Below are 21,295 nucleotides of genomic sequence, written 5' to 3'. Positions count from 1 at the left end.
GTCTTTTAAAATGTTATACTGCTTTCTGATAAAACTGAGTGTTTCAATCTTTTCAAGTTAAATTTGGACTGCACTTACAAAAAAAGTACTTCTGATTCCCAGAGATCATAAAGAAGCAGGGTGAAGGAGTACCAGACTTAGTCCACGTGATGCGTACGTTAGCAACTGAGAGCATCCCAAACCTCCCGCCAGGGGGTGAATTGGCAAGCAAGTGAGTCTACGTTAGTGTAAATGTGCTTTTGGTCTAAATTAACAGAGACTTTTTGTAAGGCCACTCTTAAAAATAAATAAATTGAAATAAAGGTTATGGGGAGCAAAAGGGCATCATCCATTCTCAACTAATATTTTTCGCATTTTGATCTGTTTGAAGTTTGGAAAGAAATCCTTGAACAAGACCGTGGTTGACTGTGGATGATAGTTTCTAAAATGAAAAATATGTGAACGTCAAACTATAGTTGTAGAAAGAATGGACTGCTTTTAAGGGTGGCCTCCTCTGTTAATTGTAGCTTTAAAATGTTTACTGCTTTTACTTTTTAAGATGCAAGGGAAATATAATGCATATAATGGCTCATTTTGAAAAGTAGTTTATGTACTTAGTTAACAAACAGCGATTACTCAGTGCATTTAATGCTTCACTTGGCAGCTTTCTTTGCTTTTGCTTTTTTGTTAAATGTATACCTCTTTTTTTAGAATTATAAGCTGTTTAGCTAATTTTCCCTTTAAAGGAAATTACTGTCTCACCCTGGCTAAGCAGGGGATTGAATTTAAAACTTTATACAAATTCATTTTGATTTGTTGTCTTGAAGAAATAGTCTGAAACAGACTTAACTAGTTTAATACATTAGCATTAAACTGTCAAAGAATTCAAATCTCAAGCTCCTCTGTCCAATAAATCTAGCAATTTTAGTATAGATTGCTCACGAACCAATATTTTTCTATTTAAAATGTATTTAATATGAATACATTATAAATCATCTATTTCAAATTTTATCATTTTCATAGTGTGGTGTTTGCTTAAGCATGATAGCTTTCTTTTAGCTGTCTTTATGATAAATTATCTCTGTTTGTGATGTCAGAGTTATGACTTCCAGTGAGCAATAAACAGCTAGACTCCAGAGCGAATGAACTTCTAAAGAAATAAAAACCTTGTTTTCGTGCTAATGTATCAGTGTTTAAAAAAAGGAAAACAGAGCAGGTAGTATGAGATGTCAGAGTGGTATCTATTTTTAGAATATATTTAATTTTCTTTGAAGCATTATTGAGTCTGAGGTATTGTTAGTACATTTGGCAAATCTAAATATTGCAACATTAAATTGGAATGTGTATCATTCTTTTGACTCATCTTTCTAGCTGTTTTTTTTTTCTTGTATTGGGCTTGTGAACAAGTCTATCCTGCTGCACCTGACTTAAGAATATTTTTATGGTGCTAGTGAAAGTGGTGAAAATACACCTTTTTATGGGAGACTGTTACCTGTGTTGTAGGAGAACTACATCATCCTGAGATGTTAGATCTGTTCTGTTTGATACTAATGTGTTTATAGGACACAGTATATGTTAGCCAATTACACTACCTGGTTGATTTAAATAATCTAGACTGCAACTAATTTTAAGGTAGACTGTAAGTGTTGAGACTAAAAATTGACTAATTTTACTCCCATCCTATGTTGGTTTTTCTAACTTCAGGATTCTCTTGTGTGTGTTTGTGTGTGATCATTTTGCAAACCAGTTGTTATGGCTCATTGGTTTTGTTTTAAAGAAATATCTGCAATACCTGAAATCAACTGTGTAACTGAGAATGCACTGATTTGTTTACTCTGAGATGCAGGCATTTAGCTAGTTAATGAACAAATGCAATAGCAGCTTAGGCCCAGATTCAAGAAACCATTCCCTGTTCAGGCACAGCACTTAAAGAATCGGCTCAAATTGCGGTGAAGTCAATGGGGATTTAAGAATGTTTTTAACTTTTACATAAAAACAACGAGGAGTCCTTGTGGCACCTTAGAGACTAAGAAATTTATTTAGGCATAAGCTTTCATGGGCTATAACCCACTTCATCAGACGCATGGAGTGAAAAATACAGTAGGCAGGTATAAATATACTGCACATGAAAAGATGGGAGTTGCCTTACCATCAGTTCATGTCTGACCCAGGAACCAATCCCTACAACAAACCCTGTTGCCAACTCTGTCCGCATATCTATTCAAGGGATACCCATTATAGGACCTAACCACATCAGCCACACCATCAAAGGCTCGTTCACTTGCACATCTACCAATGTGATATATGCTGTCATGTGCAAGCAATGCCCCTCTGCCATGTACATTGGCCAAACTGGACAGTCTATGCAAAAGAATAAATGGACAAAAATCAGACATCAAGAATTGCAACATTCAGAAACCAGTAGGAGAACACTTGAGTCTCCCTGGACACTCAATAACAGACGTAAGTGGCCATTCTTCAACAAAAACACTTCAAAAACAGACTTCAACGAGAAACTGCAGAGCTGGAATTAATTTGCAAACTTGACACCAATTTAAGCCTGAATAAAGACTGGGCATGGCTGGGTCACTACAAAAAGTAATTTTCTCTGTTGATATTCACCCCTTCTTGTCAACTGTTAAGAATGGGCCACATCCATCCTGATTGAATTGGCCTTGTTTGCACTGACCCCCTACTTGGTAAGGCAACTCCCATCTTTTCATGTGCAGTATATTTATACCTGCCTACTGGATTTTTCACTCCATGCGTCTGATGAAGTGGGTTCTGGCCCACAAAAGCTTATGCCCAAATAAATTTGTTAGTCTCTAAGGTACCAGAAGGACTCCTCGTTGTTTTTGCTGATACAGACTAACACAGCTACCCCTCTGAAACCTTTAACTTTTAAATGTGTGCTTAATCAAGTTACTGAACTGGGCCTTACTGTAACTCAAAGGGGTGCTGTCAATTTGAAAATCACATTTATCTGAAAATTGTCTCCTTGTAACACCTGAGATAATTATGTCTGAAAGATTAGAGCGGGGTCTGTTTTTCAATTTGTGCATGGAATATCACTTTTTGATAGTCAGCTTTGCTGTTTTCCTTGTTTATCTGGGACAGCAAAGGAGTAGGGGGGAGGAAAAGATGTTTAAAAAAAAGAGAGAGAGAGAAATGTTATGGTAGACCCACACATTTTTCAAGGGAAATCAAGGACAGTGGTAGTACTTGAAACTACTTATAAAACATTTTTTTAAATAATAATTTACTAGATGTCAGAATGATGAGGTTCTGAAAAAGTCCTTGGTGGTTGGTTTGTTGTACTACCATGTTCTGTTAAAGGAAATAATTTTCTCAATTATTTTAATTATAAAACGCTTTTTTAGAATGTGAGTAATTTAGAATATTTTACTGATTAAATTTCAGGTTTCTGACATTGCATAGCTAGCTGCTTTCTCTTTGAGAATCTTTTCACAGAGACAGCATTATTATTGGGATGTTTTTATCATGCTGAAGTTAATTATTAAAATTGGAAGCAAAAAATTTGGTTTAAAAAACCAAGGCTGAAATTTTTTCAGTGGAGTCCAGCAATACCCTGAAAAAGTATTACTTACTCTTCAAAAATCGTACGCCTTTTGGAACTCTAGACATTAGGATGTCTGGAAATGAGCAGGTATAGATCCAGATTGTTACTCATGGCCATATAATCAATCCCTACCTTGGTTATGCTGCCCACAAGTTACTAGGTGATTCTTGGAAGTGCATGTGCTGATTAGGATCTTCCTCATTCCTTTGTCTGTTTTGCTGTTCTTTGCCTGTCATGGATCTCCATACTTATTCCTCACCCAAAGTCCCTCGTTCCAAAACTAGACACACCAGCCCAGCCAACACCCTTGCTAACATGCTACCAACATGACCCCTCCAAGATACTAACCCCTTTAAATTTTCTTGTATTTCCTACACTGTCCCTGAACATATGCCTGGAGTCAGTATTAGGTCAGTTTATATTTATAAGTATTGGGGGAAAAAAATTAAAACAGCTCATTTTGAGTGTAGCCCAGTCTGCAATCATGACTAACAGAAAGACAAGGGGGAGGACAACATTCTGCCACTTTAAGGCATGAACTGTGTGCAGAGCACTTCTCCACCTGACCCTATTGTATAGAGTAAGAACCGAGGCATTCTTCAGCTATGTCCCCCATCCCCCACTCACCTCTTTCTCAAAAAAACCCTATCATCCAGGATAAAAGTCTTTACAAATCTCTTAACTGTACTAGACCTTCATTTTGTCAGTTATATCATGCTTGCTGAGGAAGGCAAGTGCTTCCTCTTTCCCTTAGCATTCCACTATTTTTTAGTATTGTTGCTCTAACGAACCCCTTGTTAATCTCTTCCCCTACGGTTGGATAAGCAGGGATCACAAGCTATTTTTATGTTTTGTTATATATCTTTGTAATTAATCCTCTACTCCTCATCCACCCTCTAAGTGCAATCAGCAAGGCACAAAAAAGAGGAGGGGAGGAGTACCAAAGCCAAGCTGTTTTGTCAGAGATTATAAAAATTAAAAATTCAGACATGAACAAAAGGTACATTTTCAACACACTATAAACTCATTTGCTGATTTTTCCAAATTCCCCAGGAATATATCTCTGTTACAGGGTGAGATATACTATATAAAATTTCTGTTTTAAGTTGATATTGGTTTCTTTTGGAAATAATTGTAAAAGGAAGTTGAAAATTGGGCATGTAATAGGAAGCTGCTACTGCTCTATAAAAAAAAAAAAAAGAAAAAGAAAGAAAGAAATAACCTAACAAGATTTATAATGGAAACTAACTTAAATCAAACTAAGAATGCAGAGCTTTCATTACGGGGCACACTAAAAATTATATTCAGAAAATACAAATACAGTGTTCTCTCGTGGAAAAAAATTCTTTGTACATCAGTGGTGTGTTATTTACTGCCACCATATCCTGCAAGCGCACACATGCATATGGTCTATACTGCTCATCATTCTGTAACCTCCTTGTCTTACTACTTCAGAGACAAAATGTGGGCATGCCCCTGTCAGTATATCAGGAGCAGACAGTCTAATTGAAAAGTCTCATATGCTAATATGTAATTTTCCATTTTGTTGGCAAAACCCTTAGGAGTGTTTTACCTTTTTAAACTCTCTCTTCCTGAATCCAAAAGAGAGCACTGCATAAATTATATGGAAACATGGCAACTTTATTAGCAAAATCCTGAACTTCTATACATTTTTACCATTTTTAAGGTTTTGCATTTTAGTACATCATAACTGCATTTAGGAAATGTCTGACTTCATTTGTTTTCTGCTTTGGTTTAGACGGAGTGTGATTGAAGCTGTTTATAACAGACTGAACCCCTATAGAAATGATGATGCTGTAAGTACGTTCATTCTCCCATCATTTCCGTCCTACCCTTTAAAATCTTTCAACCTGTTTGCGCAGCCCCTACTACAGCTCTTTGAAGGGGGAGAGATTTTTTCCAATAGTGTGTTCTGTAGACTGTGCCCTGTGAGTTCTCTTCCCCCACTTTCCCTCATCTGAACCTTCAGAACTCTTATTTGTTCTTATCCTCTATCAGTTCAAGACTTGAAAGTCTGATTGTATTCTGTCTCCTCATTTCCACACACCACTAGTAGCAGATATTGTCTTGTTTTGAGATATCTAATTTTATTTGGTTCATCCCTGATACCACAGAGAGAGTGGGAAATTGGTGTTAAAATATTTTTCATTAAGATAACATTTTTGTAAAATTTTAATTCCCTGAATTACAGGCAAAAGTGTTTTTCTTGTAACTTTTGCTAGGTGCTTAGTAGTTTAATACAGTAGTTGCTATGATTAGCATATTTACAATTCTAGTTCAGTTAACATAATTTTCTGATCATTGGATTATATTACGCTGTAACTTTCCTAATATATTTTTTCATAGTGAAAATTCAATAATAAAATGGGAACAGTAACTCCATTTACAACTGAACCACTTTGGGGCAGCAGCTTTAAATTCTTGGGAGTACTGTGTCTCGGAAAGAAAGCAGTTACTTTTTAATGTCTCTGGCAACTAATACCGTTAATATGATTTTTTTAATTAACAAAAAATTATACAAGTGGAATGCAGTTTGCAAATGCTTTGTGTAACAGAAGCCACACAGTTGCTTTTTAAGCTTTATTTGCTACAGTTTACAGCAATCCTCTTCTATTCTTGTCTCCTCCCATTTCTAAGAAATTGACCCATATCTATAAGTAAAATGGAATTATCCCTGCATAGGCATGATATGCAGTCATTCATTATATAACTCTTCTGCAAATGTACAGTAGGCAAATCTAATAGTCATAGTACAGGAATTTGCATAGTATGTTGTCAGTAAGTAAATTTTTGCACTTTGACTTGGTGCTGACTTAATTCTTTATCCATGTGCTCTGACAAACATGGTCATCTCAGATTCTCACCCTGCCTATCCTAGTCCTTTCTAGCTTCTGCCTTCTGCTACTTGTAGTCCCATAGGAAGGCTTAGACATTACTCTTACCAATCATAATTTTTTAAAAGTGAATAATTCATTTTAATTCTCATGACCAATATTCTCTCTCTGGTCCTGCAAAAAGAGAAAATCCTATTAAATTCTACTTAACAGCTGAATAAGGAGTACAGGGCTCCACATCAGCCCCACCAATCTAAGTAGCGAGAGATGGCATTGCTCAGACATACTTTAAACAGACGCCTCTTCCCTCTTAAAGTGCTGCCTCTGACTGTGTAAACACAATCTTGCTGACAACTTCTGATCAGTAAAACTGATGGGCAGTCCAGTATTCCTCATTCAACTTTTTTCTGTTAAATTCTTTGTGCGGAGGGGAAAGAGGATGAAAAAATAAGTATGAGGAGGGAAAGAGGAGAGCTGATTAAGCATAATTTATTATAAGGACATTCCAATATTTTCCCCTCGTGTCATTACAAGCAGAGAATTTAGGTTGCTTTGGGTGCCTTGTGTGTATTTTCCAAATCTTAACATGTTTAAATTTCTTTTAAATTTAATCTTAACTCTCAATAAATTACTTATGGTGTGACTTGGATTCTAAGCCTTCCTTACAGCAAGAGGGTTGAGAATAGGGTTGCCAGGCGTCTGGTTTTCGACCAGAACACCCAGTCGAAAAGGGACTCTGGTGGCTCCAGTCAGCACGGCTGACCGTGCCGTTAAAATTCCGATCGGCAGTGCAGTGGGGCCAAGGAAGGCTCCCTGCCTGCCCTGGCTCCGTGCGGCTCCTGGAAGCAATCAGCATGTCCCTGCAGCCCCTGGGTGCCAGTGAGATCAGGGAATCTCCGTACGCTGTCCCTGCCCCAAGCGCCAGCTCCACAGCTCCCAATGGCCAGGAATTGCGGCCAGTGGGAGCTGCAGAGGTGGTGTCTGCAGGCGCAGGTACTGCGCAGAGCATTCTGGCTGCCCCTGCGCCTAGGAACCAGATGTGCTGGCTGCTTCCAGCAGCTGTGCAGAGTCAGGGCAGGCAAGGAGCCTGCCTTAGCCCTGCTGTGTAACTGACTGGGAGCTGCCTGAGGTAAGCGCCACCCAGCTGGAGCCTGAACCCCCACCCGCACCCCTGCCCCAGATCAGAACCCTTTTGGCTTTGCACCCCGCACTTCTTCCCACACCTCAACTCCATCCCTGAGCCCCCTCCTGCATCCAAACTCCCGGAGCCCATGCCCCAACCCCCTGCCTCAGCCCAGTGCCCGCTCCTGCGCTCCAAACCCCTCCTCATCCCTGGTCCCACCCCAGAGCCCGCACCCCTATCTCCTGTCCCAGATCAGAGCCCGCTCCCACATCCCCAAACCCCTTGTCCCAGCCCAGACCCTCTTCTTAACCCTGAACCCCTCATCCCCAGCCCGGAGCCCGCACCCCCAGCTGGAGCCCTCACCTCTCCTGCACCCCTGCCCCAGCCCAGAGGCCCCTTCTGCCCCGTCACCCCTCATTTCTGGCCCCACCCCGGAGCCTGCACCCCCAACTGGAGCCCTCACCTCCTCCTGCACTCATGCCCCAGCCCAGTGAAAGTGAGTGAGGGGGTGGGGCAAGGGTGTTCAGTTTTGTGCAGTTATAAAGTTGGCTACTCTAGTTGAGAAGGCAGTCAGAGTAGGTGGACCATAATTAAGAATAACTGGAAACATGCTCCCTGTGAACTTAGCACACCTGCAAGGAATTGTCCAAATAGATACATTTAGTGTACTGTCTTAGGTTCTACTGGTAATGTTTTTGAAAGTGCTGGGTTTGATGTTAACAATTATTTAGAGCAGCTTTAAATGTTTAGAAAATGTTAAAGTATATTACACTTTAGCCCAGGTGTTAAAAACCTGCTTTAGTGCTGGCGAATATTTACTGAATTAAAATAGTTTAATTAATGTACATTTTTGCATGTTATTAGGATTAGTGTTTTACAAGTATATAGTATGAAAGCCTTCATTAAAGGGAAAAAAGACTCCTACAATTATCCATTATTTTACCCTTTTCAGTCTGGATTATCCAGAAACTGCTGTAATTTTGGGCACTCCAGACTTTAAAGGGTTCCTTCTTTTTTCTCTATTAAGGACTCTGCATCAACTGATGATATGTGGTAAAACTGCCCATCTAGCTGTGGAATTTACATTCATCCTCCAGTTGAAAGTGCGGCCCAACCTCAGTGACCCTTCTTAACATCCATCTTCAACCTTATTTAAAGAAGGGATTATGATGTGTTGGTGAGAGTGACTACACCAGAAAACTACAGCAGTAGGACATCTAGCCCAGGAACTGATGTTTTTTTTGTAAAACAGACTTCTGTAAACGTGATTTCAAACCATAATTCATGTTGTAAATCAGACTCCAGCAATTTATGTTGTATGATTTTGTTTATGTAAAGTGCAATTGTCCTTGTATAAAATGCTCATATTTAATTATGAACTGCTTTAAATCACTATAAAGGTTAGAAGAAATGTTTGGCTTGTTGTGTGATGCAACAAATATATAGCCCTTTAAATTTATGTTGTGGTTTTGGATTGCAAGGAGCAGCAGCCTAGCCAGCTAGATGCTCAAGAGGTGCACAAAACTGTAAGATTACTTTTTATTTTATATAAAGCAGAACATCTGGGCAATTTATCCCAACTGTAGTGTATGAATTTGCTTGGCAGTGGGAAAAATAACTAACATACTGCTCGTTCTCCAACAAACCTATTTTTTATGTTTTCTGTTGCTATTTACTATTGTCCCAGTCCTGCTGCCACTTGAAATCAATGAGGGTTTCAGCTGTGACTTCAGTGGAAGCAGGATCATGCTGTATAATACAGCGCAATCATAAGTATACCAATTTTGAGGTTAGAATACCTTGATTCTTTGCACCTCTTTTTTACAAACCCTTACCCTAAATTACTAATCAGTTGAGCAAGAGGGAGCAACTTTCTACATACAGTAGGAGTCTGCAGCATTTTTACTATCCTGATTGGCTGAGTCTGCTGCTGTTCCAAGTAAAATATTCTGAATTCCATTTTATCAATAAAGCTTGATTTAACAAACAAGAAATTTAATCATATATGTGTAATTCCTCTTTTTTTTTCCTGCCTTTTGAAATTCTGTGCCATTGTAAATGAGATTTCACATGTGGAAAAATATTTTTAAATTGGTAGCCCATTTTTAAAATGAGGAGAACTTTGACTGTTGCCCAAGGCATAGACACTGGAGGATGTAGTGGGTTTAATCTGTTACTCTATTTTACATGGATTTATTTCAGGTTTTTCGTTTTTCACTGAGATGAGCATCGGTTTGAATTTGCCTACTGTTTAATGAAAATACATTTGTCAAAGCCTGACAATCTTAACATTTTATGGTATGTGTGTTTTTAATTGACCCACTTACTTAGAACGAGAAACTAGTGGTTAAACAGTATTTGTGATTTGAAATATAGCATGTTGACAGTATGTAACTGTTGGTCATTAAAATTAAATTCTAATTTAAAAATTTTAAGGGTAGTAAACTAAATTGACTTAAGCTTAACTTTCTCCCATTGAACATACAAAAAGTAAGTTTTCAAATCAGTCATGTTTGCAAAACTACTGTTTTGTGCACCTTGTGTTCTTGTCGTCTTAGGTTGAGGATATTGTGTTTGTTATTAATATGTAGTTTACTTTAATCATTCAGTAGGCAGAGTCCCCAAAAGGAAAATCAGTAAAATATAAGTAGCTTGTAACACTTACCACAACTAAACAAAAAAATCAAAACTTGGTGTAAAATTACTTTTGATAGGAAAATGTAGTACAATGCGTTTTGCTATATTTGTCTTTTCCCTAACTTTGAAATATACATATTTGTATATATAGCCTTAAAACTAATGCAGAGTTAGGGAACTTTGAACATTGAAAAAGTAACTTATAGTGTCTCAGAATTAAGTATAGTATATACCAACGAAATCTTTCTTTTATCCCTCTTGTTTCTGTGGGGTGCTTAAACGTAACTTCATTGTATTTAGTTTGTAATCTGTTCAAGCATGAATGAAGAAACCATAAGCACTATTTGTATTTATAAATTTATAGCAATTTTTGGTTAAAGAACCAATTCCTTACCTACCTACAAATAAATGCTTAAAATGTCTAATTTTGTTGTAGAGTGCAAAACTATAATAATGTCATAAGTTATAGCTTCGCAAGCACCTAATTAACAAATGTATTTAATACTACACAGTATGCTAGTACAGAAAGCTAAACTTATTTTTAGGATTAGGCAGATAAAGTTCTGTTCTTTACTTTTCTACGTAGACTAAAGTTTAGTTCTCGAAACTGCAAAACCTTGAACTGGACTGTGGAAACTTTGAGACCTAAAATCTTAAAAAATCACAAGCAAAATTGTGGTGGAAAGCCATACTTCAAATATAATCACTTAAAATGTGTCATAATGACATACTGTGTACTAAAAGCATTTTCATCTGAGAGACTCTTCCTAAAAATATAAACATAATTCTTCTGCTATTGCTACCAGTGCTGTAACTAGGTTTGGAGGTAAAGGAGGAATGTCTATTGCAATCCTTCCTTTTTTCTGCCTTACGTTCAGCACTTTTGTGTGGTCAGAGCACTGAGTCTATTATATGTGCATAAACACTGCCATTCTTGGTACAGATTTTGATTACAAAATACATGTATTAAGTACATTAAAACATTCTTGCAAAGAACTAGCTGGTCTTTTCATGAATCTGCAAAAAAAAAAAAAAAATCTTAAAAAGGCACTTTTGCACCTTTGTGCATTTTCCTTTTTGCACCAGTTAAACTTTTTTTAATGCTAAAACATTAGCACCTCAGGGGCAAGGCAGCAGAATTTTTGAAGTATTGTGTGCTATTTATTTCCCTTGGGAGAAGATTCCTGTGTGACAAAAATGCAAACAATGTGCTGTTCAAAAATGTATTTTGAATAGATGTTCAAATAGGATGGTCCCAATTTGCTTGTTTTTAAAAAGAAATGACATTTTGTAATGCTATTTTGCTTCATATGCCATGCAAGTTTCTGTGTTTTTCTTTATATTTGACAGCTTCACTGGTTTCAGTTTCTGTGAATACTGTTATAGTCAGATTAAATGTTTCACTGATCATTTTGGGAAAATATTGTACTGCTTTATAGATAACACCATTTCAAATAATCTTAAACTACTCTAGCTAATTCAGCTTTGGGGAGGTATTTTATTCAAGGTAGAATTTTAAAATTTATTAACTTAAAACCAGTGTCAAACTTATTAAATGCAATTGCATTTTTAATAAATGGGGCACTAGGTTTGCAATTTACAGTGCATGGGAGACCCCTGCATTCATACAGAGCCCTGAAAAGTTTGGGTGCAGGACTCTTGTCCTGCGCTGTAAATTGAAAATCTAGGTTCTTTACAGTTGGCTTGCTGTGGTGCTCGTCCAACAGTAGCACTATAGAGAGCTTGTCACTTTGCCATTGTTCAGTTTCATCCTTCGGCAGAAGTCAGAATCAGAGAAAAGAATTTCATCTGCATGTCTTTATAGTGTGCTGAATTGGGGTAATCCCAGGGCAGGTGACTGTTACAGCAAGATGTCTGAAGAATATTAACCAGTAGTTCAGTAACTACAGCACTCTCTTGATAATTTTTCTAACCTACAACACTTGTTAACATCTTGTAGTTATGGATATTGACTTTTGAACATCGGAGCTATCTACTGCAAAGTTAATGCATCCTCAATTGCATAGGTTAAAATATGAATTAAAAAATTTACTGGTCATTTTGCTCAGTCCAAGAATTTGAAAATTCATAAGGTAATTCAACAAACTGAAATAAGGAATATAGCATTTATTGCAATTGTTATTTTCCTTCTGCTAGTGCCATCTTAACCTAAACTTTTGACTGTTAATTATCAACAGGATGGACAACAAGGCAACATTTTGGCTGAACACTGCTGTTAATTATTAAAAAAAATATATTTTAGGGCTAAATCCTTTGGCAGCTCCTTGTAAGGGAGTGTAAAGGTCTTTGCATATTTCCTTATGGAATTGATTTAAAATATAAGCATTTTGCTTTAGTGTTAAACATTCATTTTTTGTTAAACAACTATTGAATAGAAGTTTCTTTAGCCTTACACGAGAGTGTCACACTAAAAAAAATCAAATTATTTTGCTTCTGGTAGCTCTGTACAAACATGAAGGCATAATTCCTCTCCTGAAGGGCTGACAAGATGGCTGCCACCATCTTGCGACTCAGAAGTATCAGTTGTAAATTGAACTTTATTCCCAAATATATCAGCATTCATTCATGCTGACAAATGCTTCTTACCTTAAGAACCTTTAGACTAACATGTCTTTTTCAAATTAGATAACACTATGTTCAAATAGTTTGATATGTTTGAATACTCGACTTGGTGTGGAAGTTTAAACCTTTAATTCAGAGCATGATGTGTAATAGGCAGCTGAGTATTATAAAACTTTTTACTATATATATTTGCTGGTTAGTTGCTTCATGGGAAATAGAAACTGGCAGCACATTGTTTACTGTAAGTAGGTAAAGAGACCTGCAGTTGACAAATTTAGTGTAATGGAGTGGTCCAATTTGCTGCCAGGCTTCACTTCATTAGATGTGAAAATGATGTTTTTAGCCTCCATTGTAGCTCCTTGTTAGTGTCTAGAAGTACATGTTCATAAATTGTTGTTTGGTCTTTATACCGTTGGCTCAAATTAGGTCACTTTTGATTAGATGGACTCTCAACACTTCAAAAATAAATTGGTGTTGAGAAATGCTCATACCATGTGAATTTTCTGAATGCCTTGCTGAGCAAAATGAAGGCCATCTCTTATGTGAACTGCAAAGCCAACATGGAAATTGAGTGAAGCTTAGAAGTATGTGCTGACCAGACTACAGAAGAATTCAACTCAGAAATCAGACCTTGCAGTACACTGCATGATTGGTCCCCTGAACTGATATGAACTGAAGTCAGTGGGTCTCTGTGCAGGCACAGGAATATACCTGCTGTGGTTCATTGCAGGACTGCTTAAGTCTGCTTAAATGAAATTGCTTTGCTATATTGTCAGTGCGCTGTGCCATGGCAGTTGCTGTCATAGCAATTCTTGTAAGAAACCACAGTAATAATTTTTTTAAAAAAAATTCCCCTCCCTGTCCCTGGCACTTAGGTTCACTGGACATGCCAGAATGCCCCATTTTTTTTGTGATGTGTCAAGGGTGCTGTGCTTGTACTGTCCCACTTGAAAAGCACACTTTTTCAGCAAAATCTATAAACCTGGCCAACTGATTCCTGAACAATAAACGAAAAATTGCACTGCCCCGTGATCTTCTGATCACCTTTTTTTGTCTACTTAGATTATAAACTTGAGAGCAGGGTCCATTTTTTCTCTTTCCTCTGAGTAGCACTGAGTATATTGGAGCTTGACAAATATTTATGATATGACTTGCATTAAAGCTAGAACAGGGAAAATTAAACTAAAACTAAATGTAATTATCTGATGAAGGAGTTCACAATCTGTTATTGGAGGAGGTCTCCAGCATATTTCTGGGTTTAACTTAATTTTTGTTTTAGCTTGGCAGTATACTTTTAATGCCCCATAAATTGTTTATTCTTCCTATGTGGTCATTGTTTCAAGATCCTTACTAACCCAACCTAAGGGACTCATCCTGTTTTTCTCATGTTTATTAGTTTCTCTCAACCTTAATGTTTAAGGAGGTTGGATTTATATAATTTTTCTTTTATGGGGACATGCAGTCAGTAATACACATTAAAATATGGTTCTGGTTTGAAAAGTTGCTTTAAAAATTGTGATACTAATATTGATTTATCTCTGCTATCACAGCTGAAGATCATATCCATTCAGTTTACAAGTAAAAATGTTCTTGAGTTCTACTCTTGCAAATTCTTAAAGTCCCTGAATCTGAAAGTCAAGCTGGGTTCTTTCTGTGCCATTCCTCCTCAACAATAAAGATTCTGCCTTCAGAACTTTGGGCCTAATCCTTCAAGCACTACTAGATGTCAGAGTTTTTAAAATTACGTAGTTGCCTAGTGGGATTTTGAAAAGCACCTAAGTGCCTAACTCCCCTTGAAATCAGTAGGAGTTAGATGCCTATCTGCATTTTTAGGTGCCTAAGTATCTTTAAAAATAAGGCCCATAGTGCTTACCCCCTACAGCTGACCAGTACTATTCATGCTAGCAAACACTATGCTAGGTAGTAAGCTTTTTTTTATAGGACTAGGTCTTTAGTTCTCAACTCTGACTATGCACATGCCAGACTACAAGTCAACTCGCTCTTCATAGCTATTGGGCTTAAAGAGCTAACAGAAGTAGGATGGTTTTTGTTTTTAGCTGAACTATAATTGCAGCATGTAAACTTAAGTGTGTGCGTGTCTTTGTGGCATTGGAGCTTCAACTGTGCTATTTTCACTGGAGTTAAACAACAACAAAAAGGTAATTTTATTCATCTTTGGTTTTGAAAAACATTTTCAAGTCTAAATAGCCTCAGTGTTCTTTTAAAGGGAACAAAGATGATGGTGTTAAAATAAGATGTTTTCATAGAAAATTAAGGACATCTTATTATATAACTTTCAAACTTCTAATTCAGCTATTTTTCTTGAAAGCATCCAACGAGCAATTTTAAGAAATTTCTTCTCTATTATGCAGCTTTTCATCAAAATCTTAGAGAAGGGGTGAAACCAGGTGTAATTTTCTGGGAGGGATTTGGTTACTCCAGCCCTACAATATCTGAACCAGTTTCTTATGTGGTGGGAGCTGGAGTTAACACAATTTCTGTGTCCAGTAATGAACCTACTGAATGCTCTGATACTGAGAGAAACTGTTATAAGGAAATTAGCATTCTTGCTGACAAGATTCAATCTGCTGCCATTTGGAACTTAGAGAATATTAAACTGGAAAATCATCATTTACGATAGAGATAGCAGTGCATTTAGTGTTGCTGTAAATTAAATGTTACCACACATCTTGGTGGCAAGTATTTACCACCACAGCGTAACCACTTGATTCTGGAAGTCAGGATTTCCTAGGATATGTTTCATTGTTGGTATGGGGGTTCATTGTGACCTTGGGTACCAATTTGGATTTATTAACCTAATCTGTTGATGACCCACTTTAACTTTTTGGTGCCAGGAATCTAGTGCTTACTGTAAGTGCTAAATCAAGCAAATGGCTAATAGTGCAAAATGCCCAGTAGTTCAGTGCCTGGAAATCCCAACCACCAGTGCCAAAGGGTTAATGCAAGAGATGGCCTTCTCCAGAAATTTGGGTTCCCTTATCTAGGGCAAACTGAATGCAATTTATTTTCAAGAGGGTGAAGTCTTTAGTATGGTTTCTTGAACTGGCTGGCTGATAAATCATTTAGACCAGAGGTTTTTTGCATCTGTCTTGGTGCTAAGGCCATGTAGAAACATAATGAATTAAAAAGTTTTTCCCCCATCTTCCTTACATAAGTGAATCTACATTGTATCATAAAACAAAATTTCATTTGTAGTGACATGCTGTGCCTGTCTTTTTAGAAAGCTCAATCTACTCTTTATATACATATGTATATATTTTGTGGAAGTGTAACTTTTTCATTGATAACCTGTATAAATGTGTGTTGTGAATGGAGAGATTTAAGCTTGAAAAGCATGTTTGCAGAATACACAGCCTCATTATGAAATTTATAAATTTAACAGAGTAATATACAAGAGCAAAACTATTTTCCTTAAGTAAAAATGTATTACAATATATAATAAATTATCCAGTAATTCACCCACTATTTACAGTTTTACGCAGTTCAAACTGTTTACAGAAAGTTCAATAAATGTATATTTTGTACTATGTACAGATTCCTGGTCCCAAAGAAAATGTGTGAATTTAGTTTTTAACTTTGAGATTGTATTTTTTTTGAGTCGGTTGAACAAATTGCATTAAGCTTAATAATGATGGAGAATTGTAGTTGGGGGATGAACATTAGAAATATCTCTAAATGGTGCCACTAAATAAACAGGCAGTTACATAATGTGTGTGTATTTGACTGGTATGGTATAAAACCTCCTCACATGTATATATTTTTTTGTTACTAAATTAGAAAAGCCTGCATAAGACCTCAATTAAATGTTACAATTCAAGTCTATTTTGTTAAAATAGAATACTGGGCATTTTTTGCTTATTTGATACTAAAACAAATATTGACCCCAGTTTATTGATTTTTCTCACCCTGTGTACAGTTGTTTTAGGATAAAACAATTTGTACTTGACTGTGACTTTTTAGTGTTGACTCGAAATAAGAATACCTGGATTTTCAAAAGAGCCTTTGGGTTTGGATGCCTGACTCCCTTAAGCTCTTCTGAAACTCCCAACCCTGATAATTAGGACATGTGTGGCATGGAAATTCTGCTGCATTTTAGCATGAATTTAAATGTCATGTTATTGCAATAGGACTTAGAGAAGGGGCAATCAATTTTTTGTCAAGATTCAGATTTCTTGGTCAAGGTCCAGACTTCAGAGAAAATAATAATGGTAAGTAGTAAATAAATGAGATTTCAGGATCTGTTCAAAATCATCTGGCGGCTTGAACTTGGTCTGCAGTCCACCTATTGACTACCCTTGATTTAGAGGCTCCAGCTGAGATTAGGGCCCCATTTTGGTTGGCTCTGTACATACTCAGAGTGAGAGAGAGTCCTTGCCTGAAAAAGCTTGCAGTCTAATGCCCTGATTCTGTAAATATTTAGGCCTGTGCTGAGTTTTAGGCATGTGTGTAAATCTTTGCAGACACTGAGGTCTAAATCAACAAGACAGTGAAAGGAAGTAGAATGGGGACCTGAAGTGCAGAGAGATTGCGACTTGGCTGAGGTTACCAAGGAGTTAAACCTAAATATCCTGAGTCCTAATTCAATGTCTTAAGAATTTAGAGATGACCTGGAAAGGGGGAAAATGGGTTTCACCTACTTTGATGCTTTATGATTTAAAAAAACCCACTTGTTTCTTACATTAACAATTCAGGTGGTGTCTTCCCTGGAAGTATTTATGAACAAGTGGAGAACTGGTAGGATTCTAACATCCAGTCCTGTATAAATTCAAACAGATTAAATGATGGATGTCTGATTTGTTATCTTCTAACTAACTCAAATGCCTGATATCAAAGCTGTCTTCCTTAAAGATTCAACACGCCCGTTAAGGGTTGAGAATGCTCTCTGGTCCCAGCTAAGACAACTGAGTTGTCTAGCAAAACAACCAAATATTATTTCTAAGCAGTTTTTTAAAATGATTTTATAGGGTGAGGGTGTGATGGTCAAGCTCCCTTTGTGCATTAAAGTGAAGGGAGGGAGGAAAAAACACTTTTACTAGTTTCTACTTTTTTTGTTGTTTATGGCCTTTTTTGTTGGGAAGATCTTTCTGAATGACATTGAATCACTGTGTTCTTCCTCAGACTGTAGAACTACTGAAACAATATCTGGGTAGCACCTCAAAGGAGCGTATTAATTCTTGAAGCATAATATTGACCTAAATGGCAGCTTCACTTCTTTTACTGCTGATCATTTTATTGGAAACATTCAGCTGATGTGCATTGTCCTGTATGGGTGGATTCAATTGAAAAGGCATTTTTGTAGGCTAATTTAAAAGATGCAAATGGTTAAATGTTCTGTCAAATATTTAATTGCCTTGACACAGGATGAAAATATTAGCATATGTGAGATTAGTCTATAGTAAATCTGGAAGATTTGGGGGAATTACAGGAATTTTCTTAAGACTGACTTTTTTTAAAAACTACTTATATACATAACTTAGGCTACAATGCTGCAAACACTTATGCATGTGAGCAACTGGGAGCTGGATAAACTCGAAGGGACAGCTCACATTTGTTTGCAGAATCAGGAGCTTACTAAAAATCATTTTATTAGAATTCACATTTGAGTGAATTTATTTGTATTAAAAGTGTTGATTTTTCTTGAAGACTTCCCAAAATCTTTACTGAAATCAGGAGGAAGACTTGCCAGAACTTGGCAAAATTCTCCACAAACGTCCACTGACCCTACTGATAACTCATGGGTCACAGAGCTTTTGCAAGAACGATAGGTTTTCCTTCCTGAAGAATGGGCCACTCTTTTGTTTGTTTATGCCCTTATTTTTAAGAGCAGCTTTATGCTATGCATTCAAATTTTATAGGTTTTAAGGGTAGCAAACATGGTAAAGCTTTGTTTTGAGTCAACATGTCAGGACTTGACCAATCCAGAGTTCTAGAAATTTGCTAGAATATATATATAAATCAATGAATGTTGGGGATTTTTAACTAAAGAATAAGTGGCTATAAGTATCCCCTCTCTTCTTAGCAATGGAGGTGATACAGATGTTCAAACTTGTCTCTCTCTGCCTTTATGCTATGGACCCTTTCTAGGCTGCACGCTAAGGAAGTCTTGTCTCACCAAAGCTGTGACTGGAGGTGGTGGTGCCAAAATAAGGACCTCCAGGTTTTTAACCCCTCCCTTTATTTCAAGATTCATTACTGGCTCACCACCAGCAGCCATAACTATTGTTCTTGGCAAAAACAATGATCTCTTCTGAAATGGAATTTTTTTTTTTACACAGTCATTAGTAGTTGGTTATAGGGCAGTATTTCACTTTTGCACAGTCCCTAATATACAGCAGTGTGGCATTTATCTTGCACAAATGCAGTCACTTAAATACCTTTAAAATGTGAGTCTAGATGGTGCTGCAATCCACTTTCCCATGCTTGACTGATTTAAGATCCTAAACCTCATTTTCCAAAAGCATTTAGGCACTTAGGAGTCTCAATTCCATCAACACTTGACGGGCAGACACAGCAGCACCTAAATAGCTTTAAAATGTGGGCCTGAAAAAAATAGAAATATTGACTATTTTTATGTACTTACGTTTCCATTGAGGGGAGGCCTAGAGTCTCTTTGAAAATTAAGTGTTTTGGACTTGGTCTTATTTCCGTGTTTTTTCTTAATCACATTTGGTGTATTTTCTAGTTTGTGTAGATCACTTGAAATTCAACTGCAGTGATTTTTGTAAAAGCCCTGCAGAAATTAAATAACCCCTTAAAGAAGTGACATTTCCTCCATTGTGTCCCCTTATCATTAATAAGATCTACTAAAGATGAGGTAGATTACTCTTGTGTGAAGAATTTAAAGGAACACAGTCATCTTGAAAATCACACTTTGAGCTGAAAATGTTTTACCCACTATTACAAGTATAACCGAAGATTACAACTGAAGGAATATTTTTCTATATATTTGTTTACTTTGGGCATTTGACATTTTCACTGTTTCCACACATTAGGCTCCAGTGCTACAAAAAGTTGTGCACATGCTTAATTATAAGCATGTGATTTGTCCAACTGACATCTGTGGGACTTCTCACGTGCTTAAAATTAAGCTTGTGTATAAATTTTCAGTTTTCGCCATAGTCCGTTCCCTCTATTGTTTTATAGGCCTTTCCTCCCCAAAAGAACAGGGCAGATAATCACATTTTTCTATTGTTCGTACGTTCATGGGCTGGGGGCCACAAAACAGGTGTCGTTATTCCAGTATATGTCCCTATGGGTTCTCCATAGTAGGATGTGTTCAGGCCAGTGCACTCTTGGCCAGAGCCTCTAAAAGCAACGTCCACAGGCCTATGCCTATGCAGAGCAGCTTCTTACACTCCTGTATGAGGGTATAGAAGAAGGTGTGGACCTATCGCCACTCAGTTCCTTCTCAACCACCAGCATTTTTGGGTTCTGTGGTTCTCAGCTTCTCACCTTTTCTCATGTGTAAATCTTATTTTTTTAATTTTCTTAAGTTTTTATTTCATTGTTTTTCTTAATTTCAGCACATTTGTGCTTTGAAAGGGGGGTTCTGGCTGCCTTATTTTAGGGCTTTGGCATGTTGTGCTGAAAACCCTGGGTTCAAGCCCTGCCTGACCTGCCACAGGTCTTTTTCCATAGCTGTCTCTGATGTCTTGTAGACACCCACATCTGGTAGAAGTGTAAGGTCTGCATGAGGTTCGAGGGCAGGTCTCAAAAGGATGGAGAGGCTAAGCTGAACACTTCCTAGCTCCAGCAGGGTCCATAACCCTCTCTCTGCTACTCATACATCAGCCTCAACATCTCTGGCTGCTCCAGTGACTGCTGGGATTCCAGCAGCAGCTCTGGAGATGAAGATATCAGAGAGAAGCCGCCTTCTCCTACTAGGAAATTGGAGAAAAGGGATAAGTCTTCCCATAAATGAGACTCCCAGGAGACCTTGTGTCCCTCAAACGGCACTGCTGAGGCCCTACCTGAAACTGGTACCAAGGCGTCAGTATCCTCTAAGATGCCTAGCAGGCAACACAGGGAAGCACCTACCAAGAGGTACCAAGGACTTCTACTCACATGCTGGTTTCATTGTCTTCAAAACTACAGCACTCTGAGCTCAGAGATATTGTCCCACTGACCTTCCATACTGTGTGCAGTCTTTCCAGCTCTGCAGCAGTCCCTGTTCTAGGCACCAGCACTGACACAGGCTACCATAGCTCTCCATCACCTCTAGATTTCTGTTGTCCCTCTCCTAAGGAGCTCTGTAAAAGCCCCTTTCCCTGTACTGCTCTGACAGCTGCAGCCTGAACGCTCCAGCATCAGCGCAAGATCAGATCAGATCCCCCAGCCCTTGATACAGGGACCAATGCCAGAAGATCCACCCTGTAATGATCTGGGAAAAAAGGTGAACAGTGAGATGGCAAAGTTTGAAGAAAATACAAAATTATTCAAGATAAGTCCAAAGCAAACTGCAAAGCATTGCAAAGGGATCTCACAAAACAAGAATTTTTGCAGTAAACTGGGGACTTA

The 21,295-nt window shown here is 37.6% G+C and overlaps 1 protein-coding gene across 2 annotated transcripts in view; it reads left to right on the top strand.

The window, feature by feature from the left end:
• Positions 1 to 11,584, top strand: part of PPM1A (protein phosphatase, Mg2+/Mn2+ dependent 1A) — a 48,715-nt gene extending 37,131 nt beyond the window's left edge. The window contains exons 3-5 of one of the 2 annotated variants that reach the window (XM_050952675.1): positions 103 to 211; positions 5,319 to 5,376; positions 8,565 to 11,584. In XM_050952675.1, coding sequence (XP_050808632.1) covers positions 103 to 211; positions 5,319 to 5,376; positions 8,565 to 8,594 — 197 coding nt within the window. In that variant the 3' untranslated portion in view covers positions 8,595 to 11,584. The other variant, XM_050952676.1, reaches the window with a different exon arrangement.
• Positions 11,585 to 21,295: the final 9,711 nt, after the last annotated feature.

This window comes from Gopherus flavomarginatus, chromosome 5 (assembly GCF_025201925.1).
Source record: "Gopherus flavomarginatus isolate rGopFla2 chromosome 5, rGopFla2.mat.asm, whole genome shotgun sequence".
NCBI classification, from domain to species: domain Eukaryota; kingdom Metazoa; phylum Chordata; order Testudines; family Testudinidae; genus Gopherus; species Gopherus flavomarginatus.
Note: the sequence above shows the minus strand (reverse complement) of the source record. Positions and strands in the feature narration are given on the sequence as shown.